At 38.3% G+C, this 21372-nt stretch overlaps 1 protein-coding gene across 2 annotated transcripts; it reads left to right on the top strand.

The window, feature by feature from the left end:
- Positions 1-9160: 9160 nt before the first annotated feature.
- On the top strand, positions 9161-21062 carry cdk1 (cyclin-dependent kinase 1). Of its 2 annotated transcripts, none has more exons than XM_036593011.1 (8): positions 9161-9263; positions 11049-11088; positions 11700-11856; positions 12549-12672; positions 12804-12974; positions 16451-16614; positions 18684-18825; positions 20236-21062. In XM_036593011.1, exons 2-8 carry the CDS (start codon positions 11052-11054, stop codon positions 20347-20349), a joined length of 909 nt encoding a protein of 302 aa, XP_036448904.1. In that variant the 5' UTR covers positions 9161-9263; positions 11049-11051; the 3' UTR covers positions 20350-21062. The 2 variants fall into 2 exon arrangements, with proteins under 2 accessions (XP_036448904.1, XP_036448905.1); XM_036593012.1 differs by having other exon boundaries at positions 9175-9263; positions 11052-11088.
- The last annotated feature ends 310 nt before the right edge of the window (positions 21063-21372 follow it).

Genomic DNA, 21372 nt, shown 5'->3' with positions numbered 1-21372 from the left:
TTGATATGTTGCTGTAGTGATAACAAATGAAAGCTGAAATCTAAATGATTTCCCCCTGTGTTACTAGCGCCCTGTCCCAAACCGTATACTAACTCATTAAATAGTGTGTAAAAGTAGTGCATATCCCATTAAAAGTGCACTTATTAGTGCAGTAAGTGAAGTAAAGAAGTGTTTGCTTTGGGATGAGATGAAGTTTGAGGGGTTTGCTGATTAAAGAGCATTTAGTGAGATAAATTAATGCATTTCTTGAGTAAATTAATGCATTTATTATTGTAGATGGTTCTATATAAAAAAACTTTTGAAAATGGTTCTATGTAGCAACCAAAAAGGTTCTTCTACTGTTACAATGTCAAGCTTGTATACTACAGAAAAAACATTTTGAGGCTATTTAGAACCCTTTTTTATACTAAAGAACCCTTGATGAACCACCTTTTTTAAGTGTGGATATTAATGACCTTTTGTATTTGAGTATCTTTTTGTTTTCCTAACAAGCAGCATAACTTCATTATAAATTTTCTTTCAGGACCCCCTAGAATTTTTAATTTGAGCCATCCGGGGGGGTGGGGGGGGGGAAGCCTGTTCTCTGTACAGGCTTTGTCAATTCAACAAATACATGGAAGTTGACCGGCGCTCCCAAACTTTTGCACAAGACTGTATTGTCACCAGGTAGACAGTATTGATGTGTCTTGAGGCTACATCTCATCTCTCTCTCTGTTCTTGCTGTAATATGGGTGTGTATGGCAAAAAGCTGCGCTACTGTAGATAGCAGTGTATGCTAAGATGTTAAAGGGGTACTCCACCAATTTTTCAAAAACGTTCCATTCTAGAGAAACTTACCGAGTCAGAATTGTGTACAGCGGTCGTGATAGGAACCAGACGTCCACCTCTAAAAGCTCCCTCACAGAAAGTTATTACATGAAATGGTTATGAATTCAACGCCTGATATCTGAGATGTTGTGTTGCGATAGTTTTGACACTTCAAAATCCATCCATGGTGGAGGGATAAATGCTGGAATTGAATCAGTGGAATTGCCCCTAAAGCTAGTAAGTAATTAGCGACTAGTTTATGATGTAAAAGAGAAGAGAAGCACTTCAGAAGCATCAGACTGGACACAACAGCGGTCTGCAATATTACACAGATAAAGGTGGGTTTCATTTTAATATCTCTAACGCCGGGGGGAGTTTGATAAGACCACCGTTATTATGTTAGCACTAGTGCATCCATATGATCAACAATATTTCACAATTTAAACATCCAGACTTCTGTATGCTTTATGAGGACTGATACTATTGTAATGTTAACGTTATTAAATGCTTTATTATCAATATTATGTGTTTAATTCTTGTTTGTGTGGGTGTGTAACTCTGTGTGCTGTGCATTGTGGCCTATAATGAGTTTAAATTACAACCAATCCTATTACAACAAGTAAAAAATGCAGCATCACGTTTAGATCTGGATTTAAAGTCTATCTAATCAGGCTGAGACTTATAATATCAAATATAATACTCGGTGTTTACAACCAGACCTTAAACTGCCCAAACAAACTGACCGGGAGCTGTATTGCGGAACGTCCTACAACGTCCTCTCTTTTTGTCTAAAGTTAAGATCTGACAGGTTAAGATAAGATTTGTCACTGATTCATATTACAGAAGAAAATTTGATCTTGATTTAGGAATTTTATCTTATCTTACTGTCAACAACCTGCTGTAATGTCTGTGACCATACGCACACAGCTGAAATGTAAACACACAAAGTAAGTTCATCAAGCTAGTTAGCCAGGCAGCTAGCTACCATTACTAATGTACAAAAAAAGGTCAAACAAAACTAAAGTTCAAAATTCTGGCCCACTTCTTTGTGTCCTTGTTTTCTTTATACTTCAGACTTTTAACCGTTCATATTACAAGCTTGATTGCTCAAATCTGATTTTTTGCTCAGATCTGATCTCTCTGACATGATGGTTCACACTTGTTTAGGTAAGTGACTCAAATCTGTCATTAATGTGAACGAACCGGCGTCCTCAAATGACACACATGAGCACGTCCTGATCAGCGACGTCACGAGAAAGAATCTCAAGCGTCATGAGCAGCAAACAATTTACCGAAAGAACGACGGAGGTGAGAAGGGTGAGGTGTGTTGCTTTTCCACCGTTTACAGGCTTTGACGTCTATTCGGCGCTGCTGCCACGGTAACGCTGAATGATGGTACACGCGCAGTGGAAAAAAGCACATGAATTCCGATCTAAACGTTCTCATTAAGGTCGCATGGCCACGAATTGGATACGTATCCGATCTGGGACCACATATGAAAGTGGATCAGGTCGAATTTGATAAGATCACGTTTGTGCATCCACACAGCTCTGAAAACATCAGTTCAGAGTCACATTACGGCAAAAAAATGAGATGTGTGCCACTTCAACCTGATTTCAGCACCACAAGCCAAACGAGAGAGAGAGGGAAACAAAGAGAGAGAGACAGAGAAAGAAAGAGTGGGAGAGAGAGAGACAAAATCAGAGAGAGAAACAGAGAGAGGTAAAAGAGAGAGAGAGAGAGAGAGAGAGAGAGAATGAAGAGCACGGTTTGTATGAAGAGAAGAGCAAATGATTGCAAGGATGTCAGAGTAGGATGTTGTCTCCATGGCAACGCAACAAAAGCACATGCTTTCACCATGGCAACAGACCCAGTACAGGAATACTAATGTGGAGAGAGAGAGAGAGAGAGAGATAGAAAGAGGGAGAGGGATAGGTTATATAACAGCAGAGCTGTGATAAGTGAACTGTAGGGTCACCTCACTACTCTTGTGTTGTTATAATTAATTTCAATAATAATCACTGCGCTCACTTTCAGCCAAAATAAAATTCTCAGCCTGTGTTCAAATGTTAAAATCCAAATAAGCTTAATGCATTGTTTAATTGTTTATAAAAAGCAGGTTAGCCTACAGTAGTTTAGCCCCGCCCATTCAGCCTACAGTAGTTTAGCCCCACCCATTCAGGCTTCAGCAGTTTAGCCCCACCCATTCAGCCTACAGCAGTTTCTGCCCTGACTGCTTTTTGAATGATGCACAATACAGGACAGCCAATCAGAACAGAGCTCATTTACATATATCAGTCTTAAAAGCACAGTAACAGAAACTGTTTGATTGTAAAGGATGAAGAGACGTTGGAGAATGAACATGTAGAAATGAATTATGACTGTTTTTGGTACATAAAACAACACAAACATTGTAATTGGAGAAAAATAAATAAAATATAATTAAGTTTAGGATATGGACTCTTTAATGTTGGGTACCCTCTTTACTGCAGGCTGTTTCTGAATCTGGGTGAGAGAATCTCTCAGGTCCATTTGCCCCAGATTTACCCCCCCACATACTACCCCCTCCCAGCCAAAACCCACCACCACTGTCCCCCCCAAAAACCTCTGCTTCACCTTCATATCCCAGCGCACACCACTGCAGCTGCACACATTTCACTACTCGCTCTAATACATACACACACACACACGTGAGGAAATCTCACAGAAGACGAGCCTTAAACATCCAGTTACATTACACCCAACCACCACCACACAACATATACTGTCAAAATACTGCACTGTAAAAAGTGGCTCGTCAGATCTACTTAAAAAAATTACTTCATGTAGTAACAAGCAGCTGAACTAGTTTTATTCAACTCAAACAATTACTTTGATTGAAAGAATCGTTCATTCGAAGTATTTATTTAGGTTGAATAAAACTAGTTAATTTACTTGTGAACACATGAAGTAGTTTTTTAAGTAGATCTAACGAGCCACTTTTTACAGTGCAGGCATACTGTGACAGTGTGAATGATGCTCCAGTGAGAGGACAACAGAGAGTTTCTCCTCATTCCGGAGCTAAAACTATACGAGAGCTTCACTCGCAGCTGGGATCTCAGCTGAGTCTGAGCTGATTTTGGAGATGCAGCTTCACATGAGACAAAGCTCAAAACTAACAGACTGTAAATAAGATCTGATTCTGTGATCTTGATCACAGCTGCTCCATCAGCTTGGTTGTTGTCATACCAACAGCAGAGGCGCCCGTGACTGGTTAGAAAGTTTTTGTTGCTGGAGAAAATTTGCAAAAATCAAACAGAGGACGGAAAAATAATGTTGGATTTTCGCTGCCTGGAAAATCACGTTTGGTGTGTATGATACTGTCAGTTAAACACTTGCTCAAACTAAATTACTGTCGTCCAAATCAATAAATTGCGTCCGGTGTGTAAAATCATTTCTGTAAAATCATTGTTATTTATTTTATTAGTAATAGTATTTCCATGTATCTACAGTATTGTACAAAAGTTAGAGACTCTTCATTTATTTAATTTCCGATCATTTTCTTCAAAGAACATCAGAAGAGAAAGAACTACATCCACCTACAAGGTAGAGAAACATTACGAGGTTTTATTACAGGATTTTATTACATTCTTTCAAAGCATTTTGTTGTGAGATTGACGGACTGACCAAACTTTCCGGAGTGAAATGAATTTATTTCTTTGCATGTTCTTCTGAAACAGGGCTGAGGTTAGACGTATTTTAGCATCCATGAAATCTCTAAAACTCTGTGAGACAGGGACGACACAGATAAGATTCCAGCCTACAGTGCGGTCTTTCATAAATAACACCGGTAAGGATGAACACAGTTTCGTTGCTTTCCCGTTAGCCATGAGTCTGTCCTGCATCCTTTTATCTCTTTTAGCTCCCAGTGAGTAAAAGCCAGTCTGAGATTTACTGTCCTGTCTCTCGCTTGGTCTCTCTCTCTTCCTCTCTTCTTCCAACAGCGTCTTCTTCTGTCTCTTCGCAGCCTCTGCCATGATATCCATGCTGGGAATACCGAGCTGCTTTCTCTTATAGCTGCTGAGTTGTCAGTGTGTGACGTGGTGCCATAAAGCATTACATAGTTCTGACAAGAGGTTCTCGTGCTGCTCCTCCAAAGTTATATAGTGCTATAGCAGACGTTCTGGCCCAGAGTGGCAACAACAGAGACGCCATTCTCACTGTTATAAGTCAGAGTAGCATTAACATGATTATGAAGCTGTTATTTTAAGGTAAAACTGTTACATGTTGTTGCTTTAAAGAACAGTGACCAACTATGGTTCATCAAATGAGCATAATTAGGCCTGTTTAATTGGATCTAGTGAAGCACACTAAATAAAATCATTGTAGTTGTAGCTTTATTATTATTATTATTATTATTATTATTATATGTGTCATTACAGGTTCTATTTTGTCTCCTCCAACTTATTAAATCTCGGATAAACCAAGTGTCATGATGCGTATCACGTATTGTGAAAATGTCTTTAACTATCATGATATAATTTTTGCAATATTGCCCATCTCTAGTACAGAGTCAAGTTTAATCAGATTAGGTGATTATCTCATCTTTCATCTGATTGGCTCTTACTTTATCAGGAAGTGACAGTCCTCAGCCATTCAGAGTCTAGTAAATCTGCATATTAATGAGGTTTTAGTGTAAATGGTGTTTTTGCTCTGATGATGTGTTTAATTAAGCTCTGCTAATCTGAGCCTGCGAAACTGAATGAAAGCTTTTGTTCCAGAATGAAGCAAATCATTTTACTGTGATTATAAAAGCACGCTGCGCTCCACTGCATCACAGTCCAGTACATGCGCAGGTTAGTTAAAAACACAGTGTGGCCAAAGATATAATTCTTCTAATTTCATCGTTACCGTCTTGAATTGGACCCTGCATCTCATTTATCAGACTCACTAATGTATGGAAATGTGTAGAGCTGTACGTATCATAGCTTTTATTTCAGAACTTATATTACTGTACAAAAACTGTAAATTGGAATGGTGAAATACTGGTGTATATTAATACGTATATTGTGTATATGTATATATATTTAGAGACTAAAGTGTGTATATAAAAAGTTGAGATGCTGTGCAAAATGTAAATGAAAACAAAATGCAATGATGTGCAAATCATTTAAACCCTATATTTATTTGAAAATAGTGTTGCTGCCATCAAATTAAAAAAGGGGCATATATTTTTTTAAAAAAAAATAACATTTCTCAGTTGCAGCATTTGATATGTTGTCTTTGTCCTATTTTCAATTAAATATAGGGTTTAAATGATTTGCACATCATTGCATTTTGTTTTCATTTAGATTGTGCACAGCGTCCCAACTTTTTATTCTGTATATATATATATACAGTCCATATAAAGAAACTAAATTTCAAATACAGCCTGTTTTAGATGTATTGTATTTGTGATGTCACAAAAACTAAACAGCCTGCAGCCCAACCCTTCAGCCTACAGTAGTTTAGCTCCACCCATTCAGCCTACAGCAGTCTAGCCTCACCCATTCACCGACAGCAGTCTAGCCCCACCCATTCAGCCTACAGCCATTTAGCCCCACCCATTTAGCCTAAAGCAGCTTAGCCCCACCCATTCAGCCTACAGGAGTTCACATATGATATTTACATATTTACATATATCTGTCTTAAAGGCACAGTAACAGGACCAGCCTGTTTAATCGTAAGGAACAAAGAGAGGATGGGAAAATTAATTATAGCTGTTTTTGACACATAAAACCTCACAAATGTTGTAAGTGGAGCTCAGAAAATAAAATAAGTTCAGGGAAATTAAGGTTATTGGTTCTTTAACTCAGAATGTAGAATGAAACACAGGATATTAAACACTCAGTCCTACAGTAACAAATCTCTGCTGAAAATGTTAGATGTGTCTATGCAGACTGGATTAACGCGCCTGATGATGATCTGACTGTGACCTTGACCTTCAGCCAGGATGATTCTTCACTGCTTCACTGAGAGACACACAGATTCACCATCACACCTTCAGATAAAGAAGATCAAAGGTGAAAAAGGCAGACGATGAACATCAGATGAACAGAACTCTCCTCTACAAACACTGTGTGCTTTATTTGTGTTTTTAATGAGCTTTATAGAGCAAACAGCGCCTCTACTGGCGCTTCTCTGAATTACACTGCAGTCATAAACGGTGCTGCAGTGCCCTCGTGCGGTGCTCGGCGGTACTGCATAACAGCCAGTCTACACCGTTTTAGAGAGCACATTCTGCTCTGCTAATCATAATCAATACACCATTAATGATCCATCAGACATATGCATAATTAATGCTAAAACCCCCAGAGAAACCTGCAATAAAAACAGACCAGTGCACTATAAAAAGAAGGTTCTTTAATGGTTCTTTAGTAAAGGCAGTGATTCTGTTTACAGCCATGAGTCTTATATAGAACCACATGCATGCTTAAATGGTTCTTTGCAGGGTGAGATGTTTCTTCAGATTGATGGAGAATATGTTGTATATGGTTCTATATAGAACCATTTTGAAATTTATTCTATAAAGCACCAAAAATGGTTCTTCTAATGTTAGGATGTCAAGCTTCTAACAACAGCAGAACACTTTTGATTCTGTATAGAACTATATACAACACCTTCTCCATCAATCTGAAGCACCACTTCACCATGCAAAGAACCATTTATGCAAATGGTTCTAGATAGAACTTGTGCTTCTAAATAGAACCATTGCCTTCAAAAAGCGCTTGAAGAACCATCTTGTTTAGTGTGACAGTCATCTTTAGTAAAGGCAATGATATTATTTTAATAAAGGTTACTGTACTTTACATTAACCATGTACATATGCAGTAAGACACTCACACACAGTGTATTTCAGATGAACAATATATCAAATCATAACTGCATTTTCACAGAGTATCAATACCCACAACACTCACTTTTGTCGTGTTAAAGGTTCATTTGATCATGTTTAAAATTAAGATACTGGAATACAAATTCATTTCAAAAGGTATCAAACAGTATGCATTAGACAGGATTTTGGCTGTTTTCATATATTTTCAAATTGATTTGATAAACACATTTACATACATTTATTTCTGTGTGCTACATTTCTATGTGTAATATTTCCCCATACATTTTAATATAAATGTATTTTAAAATATATTTGGTTAATATGAGGATATGTTCTGAAATACATTTTAGTGTTTGGTGTGTATTTCAAATATATAAAAGTGTATGTCCATACATTTTTTCCTTATGAGATGCTAACAGGCTAGCCTGCTAACAGGATTTTTGCCTTGTCTAAGTGATGAATCGTGTTTCAGAAACTAGAGAAAATACACATCAAAGTTTTGCAATATTTCATTTTTAACAAAATCTGTTTATTTATTATTTTCCTTTGGATTTCTGTAAAGCAGACGATTCTCCTGACTGTCAGAGTCCGACTCCGACCTTTTGACTATTCACTCAAATCCTAAAGAAGAAAATCACATCTCAACATCATCGACATCATCCTACAATTATATAAATATATAATATATAAAGTATATAGAATTCTTGTCACTCCCCGCTGAAAAGGTCCATTAGAAACCATAAGGATTGCTTTCTAATGGGAATTGGCTTAAAGTTTACCATTGGAGACTGCTTGTTTCCTGTAGAACAACTTTAGATCCCATTAGGAGACCATCAGAATCATCTGGAATCACACCTCGTAAACCATTAGAGTCTTTTATACTGTGATATCAACCCATCAGAAAAACATAGAATACTATTGACCGTTGGACACCACCAGGAACCAGAAGAGACTTTTTTTTTTCAGCAGCGTGTTTTACCATAATAATATTTTCTTGTAAGTTGCATTTTTATTGCATTTTTTCTTTTTTAGTATACTTTTATCTTGTGCTTATTAATTGTAATTTTTAATATATCCCTTTTTCTTATTTATTTTGATTATCTTTTTCTCTTCTTCCTCTGTTGTTTTTACTTTGTATTGTGAAGCACTTTAAGCTGCATTGTTAATGTATGAAAGGTGCTTTATATGTAAACTTTATTACGTTTTATTATTATGAATTGGTTTATACAATTGGTTTAGGAGACTTTTGCACAGCACTGTATATATAAATCCCTTTTTTGAGCACTTACAGGTAAAATCTATTTTAATTTTCGTGCACAAGAAGATTTTATTAAGTATCTTATCGATATATTGTTGTGTTTGCAGTATTATATCGTCAGTATTTCCGGTTTATCGCTCAGGTCGCGCTGTAAAGCACGCAGCTCCCGCCGCAGCACTCCCTCCTCCTGATTGGCCCGTTTGAATCCTCTCCAAGCGCTGTGATTGGTCCGTTTTGAATTGCGTCAGCGCGGTCAGTTTGAACGGCAGAGATCCTCCAACAGCAGAAAGCTCTCCTACATACACTCACAGCACTGCTGTACCGGCGAATTTACAGAGAATTAAGGTAAGTTTATTCACATCATTATCGATAAATGTATTAATTCAGTTGTTAAATGTTTTGTTTTGATCGCTTCAGCTCTGCGCTGGCATTAGCGTTAGCATTAGCATTAGCCCTAGTTCTGCCTCAGCAGTGAGGTAGGTTAAACTAACGACAGTAAACTCGGCTGCAGTGACATTTAGGAGTTTTTATGTCGTAAGTTATTTTAAACGAACAGAGTAATGAATTATATTCTTAGATAACAGCTGAACTGAGTTATTAAGAGCAGTGACAGTCGATGAAACCACCAACACTGCTAGAATTTTAACTGAAACTGGCTAGCAGGACAAGGTTAACCTTTAAAGGGGAATTCCACCATTTTTTCAAAATTTTAAATAATTCATTGTTTAAGATGTAAACAGAGTGACTCAGAGTGGTTTGGTGTGAGATGGTTCAGATTTCTTTACAGTGGTGGTGATGGGAACCAGGAGTCGCCATCTCTGCAACACAAATATAGAGATTTTATTTACTATCCAAAAGCACCAGTGAACCTACACGTGTCTTCTGAATTTAAAATGGAATGTTGATGATGGAAAATAGCGGAAAATCTGAAATAATACGTTTTTTTGAGGGGACTATTTTGCCTCTCAACTCTCTGCATGTATCCCTCCACCATGAATGGAGGTTAAGTTCTCAAAACTATCATAAAACAGTGTCTCATACATCAGGCAGTGAATTCATAACCATTTGACGTAGTAACTTTCTGTGAGGGAGCTCCTGGTGGTGGACGTCTGGTTCGTATCACCACCACTGTGAACAATTCTTGAAAAATATGTGGACCTCCCTTTTAAATAAGCTGATTAGCTTCAGTTACAGTAGCTCATGTTTGGGTGTTTCTGGAACTACAGACACTTTAGGGTGCCAACAGTGAGTTTTTGTACATATGTTAATGTTCTGTATTGTCCTAAGTCTTTCACACACACATCTCCATTTGTCCTAAATTTACTGAGCAATGTAATTTATGCAGCATAGCAGTTTTATTGCCCCACATCTCTGATTTTGAGCTTTAAATGCATAAAAAGACAAAATGGCATCTTTTCAATTGTGACTACACTGTATTAATGTTAGCGTATTAAATTAAATCAACATTTGTCATTTTTATATGTCCACATTTGCATGTCCTTACCGCTCACTGAATGACCTGTTTCCAAGCCAGATAAACTTGCTTTCAGTTGAAACATAAGTTACCCAAAGAGCTCATGGAGCTCGAAACTGTGGAAAATCGAATTGTGCAGTCGCAGAAAAGCAAAATACATAGTTTTCTGAATGTCATTAAATTCAAACGTATCCATATAATTCAAACTCATTGTAAGTTGTCTGCCAAAGCTGTTGTAACAGGACATGCTATTTGCCATCTGTACTGTTTTTTTTTTATTTTTTTTTTTAACTCTGGACAGCCATGTGTATATGATTCTTTTTGGGTGTGTTGACACTAGATATGTGTACAAGGTATAATATTATGGACGTTCTGTTGTCAGAAGGCCTGTGTCATAGTAAGAATAATGATTATATTGTACCTTTCTCATACCCAGCGTTGCCTTACAGAAGCATCAATCAATAAAGGAAAAAATCTATATCAAAGTGCAAATCAATTGCCAGGGTGTAGTAAATGTGCATAAATAAAAAGGAAACTGAACAATTAAAGTGTTAAAAATCTATGAAAGTGGCTTAAAAAAAATGGGCAGTATGTATCTAAAACTTAAATGTGTAATTATGTGTAAATCAATTGTAATGCTGTGTTTCTCTCCTCAGAAGATGGAAGACTACCTGAAGATAGAGAAGATCGGAGAGGGTGAGTAAACATTTTGTGTTAGCATTTTAATGTTGGGAGCCAAGCTGTACAATATGGACAAAACACCAATATTATGATTCATACTGTGATTGTGATGCGAAGTGTAATATTAAAAAGTAGGGATGCACTAGTATTTTTCATGCACGTATTTGCCAATGCCAATACATAAACATAATAATGTGTAAATTGGTACTAATCCACCTATGATTATTTTAAAAATATATAGTTTATTTGCAGGGTCATAAAGGCAGTAAAAAGAATCAAATGCAGATGGTTTAGTGTGGTAGCCCAGCATCGCTGAAACATTCTGTTATCCCACAAAATCCAATTAAACAGCACTAATAATGCTCTCATAATGAAACATGCAGTTGGTCAGCGTTCTTTATATGTTGACGAGGTCCACAATATGCTCAGAAGAGCATCTTCTGAGCATATTGTGGTGTAATTGATCACAATATTGATTAATATTGTCATATTGCCCAGCCCCACTACTATTTTTTGCAAAGGACTAAGTCACAATAACAAACAACAAATGATATATTGGTCAGCTGTAGTGGCTATAAGCCGTGGTAGACTAAATTTATGGTTGTTTTTGTGTTCTTCTGTCTCAGGAACGTATGGAGTGGTGTATAAAGGCCGTCACAAGTCCACAGGTCAGGTGGTGGCCCTGAAGAAGATCCGTTTGGAAAGTGAGGAGGAGGGGGTTCCCAGCACGGCGGTCCGAGAAATTTCCCTGCTCAAAGAGCTTCAACACCCCAACGTCGTACGGTATGTACACTCCTGTTACTGTCAAATGACTTTGTGTGGACGATTACATGGTGTTTATTGCTTGTCCTCACAAGCTTACATGCATTTAGATGTAAATAGCAGTATAGTTTTTCACGATGTGTACACTCAGTGTTATCCAGTTTGGATGGGATTAAATATACATCCAGACTGGATGATTTTAGTCCCAGATACACATCTCTGTGATTTTCCAGAGCGTGTACTTCACAAATTGCCAAACACTATATTCTTTAGATGATCATATATCCACATGTGATGTCCGTGCTTGTAGAGAATACAACCCACTAGAAACTTGCTCGTCCTTCTTTAATGTTATTACCGTCTGAATATGAGATTTTTATCGCTGAGAAATTTTTTTTGTAGATATACCTCTTAAAAACTAAGATAAATGGGATAGGGCTTAAGTCTCAGGTACATTTTGTAGCTCCTCCTAATAAATAAGTGCAGTTTGCACAGTTTTAGAGCTCATAGGTTGCTGTAGCTCTGCAGTTTCCTTCAGGATTAATAAGGTTTCTATCTGTAAATGTTTCTTCTTTGATAAGTGCACACTGTGTTACGATATCACTGGAATCATCGTAGGATCTCAGATATATAATGGTAAGTGTTTGTCGCATCTAGCAAAGTAAAGTTTGGTGTGCAGAGAAAAGAAAAAGTGTACTGTTTTCTCTCTTCAGGCTGCTGGATGTGCTGATGCAGGAGTCGAAACTGTACCTGGTGTTTGAGTTTCTGTCGATGGATCTGAAGAAGTACCTGGACTCCATTCCTTCAGGACAGTACATGGATCCCATGCTCGTTAAGGTACGCTGTAGCCACGCATACACGACTTTTTGCATAGTTGTTAAACTGAATGAAGTAAATAGTTCCACAGCAGTTACTCCTGTATTTTAGTCTGAGTTTAATTTTCTGAATGTTTCTCTCTCTGTCTGTAGAGTTACCTGTATCAGATCCTGGAGGGGATTCTGTTCTGCCACTGTCGCCGTGTTCTGCATCGCGACCTGAAGCCCCAGAACCTGCTGATTGATAACAAAGGTGTGATCAAGCTGGCGGACTTCGGCCTGGCCCGCGCTTTCGGAGTGCCCGTCAGAGTTTACACGCACGAGGTAATGAAACACGAAATCCTTCTCCACTGTTCTAGCTCTCTGATTGGCTGTTGCTTAAATCACTCATTGAGTTACATCGCTGACCATCTCACACTGTAGAACTCGTGAACATTTGGAGTTGTAAAAATCCAAAATATTTGAAAGTCTGATCCCACCGGAGCGGATTAGAAGGCTACAGTGACTCGTTTCCCCTCACAAAAACTAACTGAGAAAACGTAGCAGAGCTGGCTAATTTTAATGAAAATAAAAACCAAACTAGACTGTTCACTAACTAAAAAGAAATAAAATTACTAAGAAAACCTTTGGGCAGGGCAGGTGTATTTATATAGCACTTTTCATACACTGCGGTCAATCAAAGTGCTTTACAAATGAAAAAATACAGAGGTAATTTAAATTTATAGTACAAAAAGTAAAGTAAATGAAAAGGCAAATTAGAACGTGATTAAAACAGTATATTTTAAAAGAAATCATCAAAATAACAATGAAATTAAGATGATTAAGGGGTGTTAGTTTTAGTGTTTTCAGTGAGTGAATGAAAGTTTAGAGGTGGAGCTCTTTTGTGTTTGTCCTGTAATCGAAGCAGATCTCGGTCTATTAATGCATGACTTCTATTCGCCGCTTATTAAATATCTGCTGTCACAGCGTTCATCATAATATTACAGGTGAATTAAAAACGTAACAAGAACTATTACTGTATAGACAAACTAAAAATGTTAATTCAGCCTTAAGATGAACTGAAGCTAAACTGAAATCAAAGAACAAAATGAAAAACTAAATAAATAAAAACTTCAGATTTAAAAACTAACAGTTCTGATCTACTATCAGATCATTTGCACAGTCACTCTCAATGGGGCAAATTGGGCTAAAAATTGTGTAATTATTTATAGAAGGAATTAATTCAGTTGGATTGTATATTTTACGAAGTACAGTTAAACCATGTCTGTGGTAATTTACTGTATCTGTCACTGCAACTGCTGTACAGCGTAAAACAGGAGTTCCATCTAGAAGCCTGAATTTTGTCCCTTTGTCCACAATTATAGAAAAAAGAACATCATAGTTTCCTAAAGGCCATCTGTCTGAAAGAGGCGATGCGTAAGAAAGAAACTTTTAGGGCTGGTACCGTGTGGAGTGATCTTTGATTGACTCTCTCCAAACAAACGTTTCATCATTTTGCACTTTTCTTAGCTTTTGGAGAAGCTGTTTTTCTCTAAAGTGGAGAAGTAAAAAGCTGTTTTTGCGCACTGTGGTTAAGAAAAACACTGTGGTTAACTGACATGTTTCAAAGGTATTTATGTTTTGATCTGCTAAAGCAGCTCAGACAAACCAGCGAGCTCTGTCCAGCGTAAGAGTGAAGAGACTTTGGTTTAGGCTGCAGTGTGTAACTGAGGTCTGTGAAGATGGGAAATGCAGACTTCTTCCCTCTGCTGATTTATTTTGAATCACCAATCATTTTGCTAGTGGAATTTAAAAAATGTGCTAAAAATCACAAAGCTGTGGCATTTGTGAAAGTTATCGTGCAACACGAAGCAGTGTTTCCACTATACATACTTTGCAGCAACGGCCTGACTCTGCAAAATTACTGCCGTCGCCGGTTCAGAATTTTATGAAATTACAAAACGTTGCAGACGGATTTTATATGAAACAACAGATAATAGAAGCAGAGACACGTGGCGAAGCCAGTCATAAGGTACAGAGAGAAGAGAGAAAGGTAGATTAAACTAGATAACATTATATTTTACAGTTTAAAAGAACATTTGCAATGTCTTAATTCTCTGTTGATGCTCTTCCTCTTCTTATTATTATTTTATTATTGTTATTGTATTGCAAAATAATGGTCCAGCTTACCTAACATTAACATTAATGAACTCAGTTAATCGTAATACCAATAGCGTTACTTGGAGTAGCTACACCCTAAGCCCTTTTTTTCCATTAACGGCTGAATTGCACTGCTCTGTAATAATAAAATATACCAGCCTTGCTTAAAATGTGAACACATCTTTCCAAACTGTAAAATATCTTTTTTATCGTCGTCAGTTCTGTCTCTGCAGCACCCCGCTGGTTCAACTCTGCTATAGGCGCGGATGACCTGTCTTCGTACTGTAAAGCTGCAGGTGTTGCATCTGATTGACGTTTCCCTTTACAAATCAAACCCTTAGGTGCGCGACTCACTGAAAAAAAAAAATCAACTGCAAGCAACACTGGAACTACGTAAAGTGAAACGGTTCAGGAAAGGTTAACGTTAAATGACCGACTGTGTCAACCTTTCGACCGTACAGCCTTTTTCTAAACTTTTTTCCCGCTTTCCGTAGTTCCAGTGCTGCTTGCCGATGATTTCTGTTCAGTGAGTGCAGCGCCCGAGAGTTCGATTTATGAAGGGAAACGTGAATTTGAGTGGGAACTGAATCGGATGCAACACTGATAAGTGCCATGAACAGCTTGCAGTACGTAAGGATTTAGGGTCATTGCAGCAAACCCTGGCTGACTGGTGGTGCAGTCTGCGGCCTTGATTTCAAACTGAATGGAAACTTAGACAATGTTCAAAGAAATCCACTTTATTCATTCTGAATTCAGTGCATCTAAGAAATCAGGACTTGGATTATATCGTATATGGACCTGCTGAACAGATCATTAGAAGCTGGTTGTCAGGGTTTTAGGGAATGTGTTTTTTTTCCTGTCCTGTCAATGAAGAACACTGGCATAGTCAACCTGCAGTTCACTGTCAGTCCATGTTTTTGAACAGCAGGGTGCGATCTTTCCTTCCTTATGAAGACCTGAGTGCTCAGACTAATTTTCAGTTAGAATTTGTCTTTTGTATAAATGCTCATTTTGTAGTACAGATCTTGGCATAGATGCTTTTGCCGCTAACTGAATTTGTTTTACAGTGATAACAGTGAATTATCATTAATAATAATTAATTAATTTTATTTTATTTGACTTTACTGCAGTCCTTTTGTCACTGTGTGCAGGTACACATTTATTAGAAGCACCCACCTTGTGCTTCCACTCAGTGGCCACTTTATTAGAAACACCTACCTAATAGCTCCCCTGCATAGGTGTTCAGTTATAGACTGTAGTCCGTCTGTTGCTGTACCGTTTATCTAACCCATTCATCATTGGTCAGTTTCTAACCTCTGGACCGCAGTGTTTCCAGAGGTTTTTCACATGTCAGTGTCACTGCTAGGTTGAGAAAGATATCCAGAACACTAATTGTGCTTCAACAGATGAGGTCCAGGCTCTAACTCGGGGGGTGTCCAGTTCTGGTATGATCTTCCACCCTGCAGAGTTTAGCTTCAACACTAATCTCCCACACCCGATCAGGTAATGAAGCTTCTGAATATCAGGTGTGCTGGATCCGAACTCTCTAGAACCAGGACTGGGCCCTCCTGCTCTAACTGTACACCAGCGAGGGAGGTGTTTCTGATAAAGTGGACGGTGGGATGTTGATCTGACTGGTGTTGTCATTACTGTGTGTGTAGGTGGTGACTCTGTGGTACAGAGCTCCGGAGGTGCTGTTAGGAGCGTCTCGTTACTCCACTCCTGTAGACGTCTGGAGTATCGGGACCATCTTCGCCGAACTGGCCACCAAAAAACCTCTGTTCCACGGAGACTCAGAGATAGACCAGCTCTTCAGGATCTTCAGGTACACACACACACACACACACACGGCCCACCCTAAATCTGCACTGAGTCTCTGAGCTGCAGGAATGGGTTTAGGTCTGGGCCAGTGGGCGTGTCTTCTGCTGTTTCTCTCCATTATATTTACAGCATCTACTGGAGTTACAGACAGACTGATGTGTTCAATATCAGGTGCTGGATTCACGAAACCTTAAGAAAAAACTTGCAAAGGTTCTTAAGACAAACGCTAAGAAGTTCATAAGAATATTCTTAAATGCAATTTTAAAAAAAAACTTAAGTTCTCAAATATTCTCTTAAGATAATCTTAATTATTTCCCTAAGATTTTCTTTAAAAAATGTTCATAGTTTTCTTATGTAGGCTACATTGCATTTTGCCACGTACCATAAACAACACTAGATACATTCTCAATTTGTATTAACTGTTATTTTTGTTATTTAGTTTAACTCGCTCAGCGGAGCAAAATGGAGGAAAAACATCAAACCAAGCATTTAAAAAAAAAATGACCAAACAAGGCCTAGGAGGTGATGGTGGAAGAAACAGCCTCACTGGAAAATATGATAATTGTGGGGTGATGGACGAGAATGGGCAGAATTTGCAGAGGCAGCGTCCATGATAAAATTTACACTTAAAGTTAAAAAGCTTAAAGTTAAGTAAAAACGCACATTTTACATTTTGTTTTTTGAGACACTTTCATGAATCTGGCCCCATGTTCCTTGAAATTGAAAGTTAAAATTTGAAATTGAAATTTTCATACTTTTAATAACCTTTTATTATTAGTAATTGTGATAAACGACTCTTCTGCCATGGAATGTTGTTTATTTGTTGTATGTTATTGTTGCTTTGGACCACTGAGTGAGGACGAGAGGTTCAGTTGCCTAGCACTGCACACTGCAGACATTTCATAACCTTTTTAACTTCCTTTGCTACTAAAGGCAGATCTGTAATACATTTCAAGTGACATTCTTTATTCTTAATATTGCAAGTTTTAGTGAATCATAGTACATCTTTAATTCAAAGCCTGTCATATTAAAAGAGGAGTTGTGTAGTCTCTTTGCTACTTTTAGCCTGTTAGTCTAGTTTTAGTTAAAAAAAAAATACTTTTCAAGCTTCTCAGTTAAAAACAGTTCAGCTGTGTTTAATCCAAACAGGGTTCAGTGCAGTACAGCCTGTGCTGAACTCAGAACTACAGGCTTTTCTCTGGGCAGCTGAATCTGTGGAAGCCAGTTTCTGACAAAAGTGCCATTAAGTAAGTCACAACAAAGGAGAGAATAAGTTTGTGTGATAATGAAATAACAAGTTATGCTCAGTGGCTTAAAACTGAAATCTACCAAGTTTTTTTAAATTCCCTGTAATTCAGGGTTCGAGATGCAGTCAGTGTGTCATTCAGTCATTCAGTGTGGTTTGATGTGAAATGGTTCGTTGTAGAGCAATTCAGCTGACATTCTTTTATACTGTGGTTTCACAATGATTCATACATTAAATACTTTCATTCAAAGTCTGTGATATTAAAGGAGGGATTGTTTAGCCTCTTAGCTAGCTGATCAGGCCCTCAGTTTAAACAGAATCGGGTTCTAACTTCATCACTACGCTCGGTGGTCTATGCAAGTGGCATTAGTCATTTATTCTGTTAACCCTCTCAAATTGATGTCATATGTGACATTAAAGGACGCCGTACTACAAAAAATGAATCTCAGGAACACTGCATGCTAGAGACTTGCAGTGTTAGCATTATGCTGTCGACAAGTCAGGAACATGGCCTCTGATTGGCTCACAAGTCAGGAACACAGGCTCGGTGGATTTTACAAAGTCTCTAGCATGCAGTGTTCCCGAGGTCCGATGTCCTTTGATGTCATATGCGTCATCGTCAGCCTGTGAGAGTTAACAGCAGAATTCATAGGTTTGCATATATGGAGTGTTTTACGACACCTCTAACCTCAGCTTTATAAAATCAAATTACCGCCTTCAGATCAGTGTTTCACTATGCATGTTTACAGCCGATTTAGGACTTCAGCACTGATCTGACCTTCCAGCTGTGACCCCATTATTCATATAATAACATTGTCTGTGTGTAGGATTCTGGGTACCCCCAATAACGAGGTGTGGCCGGATGTGGAGTCGTTGCCCGATTACAAGAACTCCTTCCCCAAGTGGAAGTCGGGTAGTTTGGGCAGTATGGTGAAGAACCTGGACAAGAACGGCATCGACCTGCTCGGGGTGAGCTTTACTTCTGCACTACATTAAAGCAATATTTCAGCGTTTCAGGCTTGTGAAATCGCCCTGCAACAGGCAGTTTGTGGTGTTTCTGCAGGTGAATGGTAAACATGTACATCAACAAGTTAATCCTTTGAGTAATGTTACAATTACCAATAAATGGCCATATATATTTTACCATATTTCTCCTCTCTGTTTAAACGGGGTCGTCCTAGTCTTGGGTAATGCCTCTGTGAACATTCCCAAGGCCAATCACAAGGCTACGTCTCTGGCCCCGCCCACACAGAACAGTTTCAGAGTCTGAGAATCTTAGCAAGCTAAAGCTGTCCCAGCATAACCAAAAGCTAGCAAGCTAAACCACCAGTCTGTAGCTGCCTGTCGCCTGTTCACTCATTTATCCAACACCAACATTATTCACTCGTTTGTTTGTTCGTTCATCTATCAGTTTGTCTGTCCATATTTTGTCCAGTTAGCGTCACATACAAGCTGGTTAATGATTTTAGTTCTGAATGAGGGGTGGAGCAGCCTAGCAGTGTTGTGCAGAGAGCTGTCAATCAAGCTGCTCATTAGCCACGCCCACACAGTTCTCAGAACTGATCAGTGTTTAAGCCGTGTTTTATCATTTTCATAACTTGTTTTTCACTCAAGCTCTGCTGGGTGTTGAAAGTGTGACACACAACTATATCATATAAATAGTTTTAATATTTTACTCTTTGGGGCTTTGTCATCCTTCATGTTCGGAGAGTGAAGGCGTTCTGTGCGTGGCTGCCTGCAGCACAGCTTTATCAGTTTAACCTGCACCACTTAAGCGTAAGCTCAAGGACATGCAGATACTGTAGATTGAAAATTTTGGGGTGTTCTTTAGGCCTGCCACATGATAGAGTGATTGGAATTATTTGAGATACTGACAATTATTTATTCTGATCGCAATTATTTGCGCAATCCTTCGATTTTGCGGTCGCATCGTCACAAGCATAATGTGAGCTGTATGAGTCTTCATTACTTGGCTGGAGTGAAATTAAAATAAATCACTTCTTTTAACTTTCCTTTTTGTAACTTGGTTATAACTTTTAAATCTGTGTGCTGTAATATGTTTAGGTGGAGTAGTAATTAGATTAGCATTTATGCTTGCAGAACAAGTGTTCTTCACGCACATTTGCAGTTTCAGAAGAAAAACCGTTATGTACAGTGCATCATTTTGTTAGCTGCAAAGTAAAGAGCTAGCTAAAATAGCTAATAAGCCAATTTACCTCTTTAGACTTAAATTTAAATATTTTTAATTTAAAATGAAATAATATTGTCAGTGTATTTATTATTATTCATTGTCATTTACTACATAATTATCGTGACGGGCCTAGTATTCCTTGCATGAAGCACCACATACAATGCTGACCCTCTTTCTCTCTTGTTCAGAAAATGCTGACCTATGATCCTCTGAAGAGGATTTCTGCGCGACAGGCCATGACCCACCCTTACTTCGACGATCTGGATAAAACCACTCTGCCTGCCAGCAACCTCAAGAGCTAAACGCTCCGTCATTCACACATAGAGCTGACTAAACGGAAAACCTCAGTACAGAACACACCTGACCCCCTGCACTCTGAGAACACAGAGCTTCCAGCTTCTAGAACCATTATTTAACTCTAGAACCCATAATGGAAGGATCTAGTACTTTCAGTCTCACAATTTTGGTGAAATTCTGTGTTCTGCAACTTTAATTCTACAGTTATACTATGACGTTTAAGCGTTGTGATGTTGGCCTTTTGCAATACTCATATAACGCAAGGCTGCAATATGCAAATAAGTGTCTAACCAGTCACACGATTGGTTTGTGCACTGTGAGTGTCCTGGCCAATCACAGACTTGATTCTGTGTTTATTTTTAATGAATCCAGGCAGTCTAATCAGTTAAAATAGTCAACAGTAGTGCAGCCTTTATGCCACATTGCGAGACGTAGCACAGTTGTAACGTGCATAGATGATTCTAGATGGTTCTGGCTGAGAGAGCTCTGGTTGGTCACTGCACTGACGCAGGCTTTACAATCTGATGGCGCAGCAATAATGATCCTCCTCTTCCTTCTGTTTCTTTGTTTGTTTGTGTTTGTTTGTATAGTTTTGTATGTATGTTTTCCTATACTTATATTTTGTATCTAACCTAAGAAGGCTCTGGTCTGTTCTATATGTTGGAGTTGAAAAAGGCCGAGAGCAGATCTATCCTCAATAAAGTGCACTTTGTGGGACGTTTGTCTTTGTGCTTTTCATATGAAGTCACTGGGTAGTTTTTATTGCTGCTATTAGATAAGATTTAAAACAATGTGTCGCCTCCTTCCGTGTGCATGCACTCTTCCTGTCCTCCCTGTTAATGACTGTGTCCTGGGGTGGGTTGTCCTTGAAGAAAGCTTGTTTAATCAAGTTCAGTTCAGTGCTGCCTGAGCTGAACTCTAAAGTACAGCCAGTTTTCCACAAGTAGTTCTGACAATGTTTTTGACAAAAGTGCCTTGTATCTGATGACTGATGCTAAAACACAATAACGAAATAGCAATTCATACAT

Source organism: Colossoma macropomum, unplaced genomic scaffold (genome assembly GCF_904425465.1).
Source record: "Colossoma macropomum unplaced genomic scaffold, Colossoma_macropomum, whole genome shotgun sequence".
In the NCBI taxonomy this organism is placed as follows: Eukaryota; Metazoa; Chordata; class Actinopteri; order Characiformes; family Serrasalmidae; genus Colossoma; species Colossoma macropomum.
Note: the sequence above shows the minus strand (reverse complement) of the source record. Positions and strands in the feature narration are given on the sequence as shown.